Genomic DNA, 1903 nt, shown 5'->3' with positions numbered 1-1903 from the left:
ATCAGGTCAGAATCAGCTGGAAAATTAAATTACTCACCCCCTCAGTGTCAGCTCCCATACATCTCTTTCTCCTCCTGCCTCATGAGTACAGTTCAGCTCTTTTAAGAGACGAGACTCTGAATGAAGGTAGTGCAGAATTTAAACATTTAAGAGAGAAACTTGTCAGTTTCAGAACTCGAAGGACAGCTTCACTATAAGATCAGGGGTTTTGACCTCTTGGGTCCTTCCATCTCACCTTCATCCCTTTCTTCTCATTCTTAGTTTAAAAATTAAAAATAAAAATAAATAAAAATACTTTTCGGAGCAGGCAGAGCAAGGAGTCCTCTGGTTCCACGTCTGCTATAAGAAGCAGATTTTTGCACAAGGATAAGGTTACGGCTGCCAGCCCAGAACTCCAGCGGTGTGGCAAATCAGACGCTGGGCTCCTCCCCTCCCCCGCCGACGAACGAGAGGCTAACAGACGGGTGCAAGTAGACAAGTAGCTGTTTTTATTGAATACAGAAGCTCCTTGAAAACTCTGTGGGCTCCGGGGCTCTCCTGCAATTCCTTTCATTCCCAAAGTGCTGGAGCCAAGCACGCGTCCCGCGTAACTCCCTCCCATTTCTTCTCGCGGATTTGGGTAGGAGAGGAGGGAGGAGAGCAGAGGGGCGATGGGGGGTGGTTGGTGGGCTGGGCTAGCCCAGAGTCCTGATTCTTGGGCAAAGGGAGAGAGGGGCGGGCTCGCGGCCGCCCGAGAGGCGTGTGATTGGGTCTGACCCTCAGTCGGCTTGTCAGTTTCTCTCGGGGTAAGGGGGGCGCTGGAGGGGAGTGGGCGGAGGAGGGGGCTGCCCAGAGCCTCTCGTCCGGCCCACTGACGGCATGAAGCCTTTAGGGGCACGCAGTCCTCTCAGATTTTCGGTTGAAGCCCCTCATCTGCCTTCAGTCTGAAGGCTGGGCCCCGCAGAGGACGGATCGGAGGGTCCTGGCCGGCGGGGCCAACCGAGAGGGAGAGGAGGGGGCGAGACACAGGAAGGAAGCAAACCATCAAATTTTAAAGAAAAAGCCCTTTGACTTTTTCCCCCTCTCCCTCCTCAATGGCTGTGTAGCAAACACCCCCGACGATACCTTGGAAGGGACGAAGTTGGTCTGCAATCGCAGTTTCGTGGGTTGAGTTCACACTTGAGTGCGGGGCTCGGAGATGGAGCGGTGGTCCTCTAGGTGGAAAACGAAACGGTGGCTCTGGAATTTCACCATAACAACCCTCGCACTGACTTTCCTCTTCCAGGCTAGAGAGGTCAGAGGAGGTAAGAAAAAATGGTTTTGGGGAGGTGGGAGAGTGCCGTCGGTCTTTGTCATTTTGCGCCCCTCCCCCTCTTTACCCTTCTTCCCCCGCCTTACCCCCCACCCCCCCAAAACCCCAAAACAATTCTCTTAAATAAAATCCAGATTGTAGCTGCCACCAGGTTGAAGTGAAGGCTGGAGAGAGAGATGGATGTAGGCGGGACAGTAATGGGAGAAGTGGTAGCAGGAGAAAAGATCTGTCAGGCACAGAGCCTGCTGAAATGCCCTTCACCACTTTCCAGCGTCTTTGAAAAGAGGAAAAATATTACCTTGAACACAAGGGCAGTTGTACAAAGCTTTTGTTTGAGGAATAGTCCCTAGACTGCCCTTTGAACACATCTTCTGGTTTCTTCAGATTCTAACTAATGGGAATATCTTTTTAAGGGTGAGCTGAGGAGAAAATATAGAGAAAGGGTATAAAATGAACCTTGATAAAGTTCTTTGTGTGAAGCAAAGTGAGAGACCAGCTCTTTTACTTTTCGGGATATAAGAGAAAGCAGAGGTGATGAATATAGAAGACTGAGAACACTGTGTGTGTGTGTGTGTGTGTGTGTGTGTGTGTGTGTGTGTGTGTGTGTGTGTG

At 50.8% G+C, this 1903-nt stretch overlaps 1 protein-coding gene across 1 annotated transcript in view; it reads left to right on the top strand.

Annotated features, from left to right (window-relative positions):
• Positions 1-454: 454 nt before the first annotated feature.
• The window catches only part of COL11A1 (collagen type XI alpha 1 chain), a 206989-nt gene continuing 205540 nt past the window's right edge, over positions 455-1903 (top strand). Inside the window, exons 1-2 of the mRNA XM_021690257.1 lie at positions 455-586; positions 1086-1283. Of these exons, the coding sequence (XP_021545932.1) occupies positions 1178-1283 (106 nt within the window). The 5' untranslated portion in view covers positions 455-586; positions 1086-1177. The remainder of the gene's footprint in view (positions 587-1085; positions 1284-1903) is intronic.

This window comes from Neomonachus schauinslandi, chromosome 4 (genome assembly GCF_002201575.2).
Source record: "Neomonachus schauinslandi chromosome 4, ASM220157v2, whole genome shotgun sequence".
Lineage (NCBI taxonomy): Eukaryota > Metazoa > Chordata > Mammalia > Carnivora > Phocidae > Neomonachus > Neomonachus schauinslandi.
Note: the sequence above shows the minus strand (reverse complement) of the source record. Positions and strands in the feature narration are given on the sequence as shown.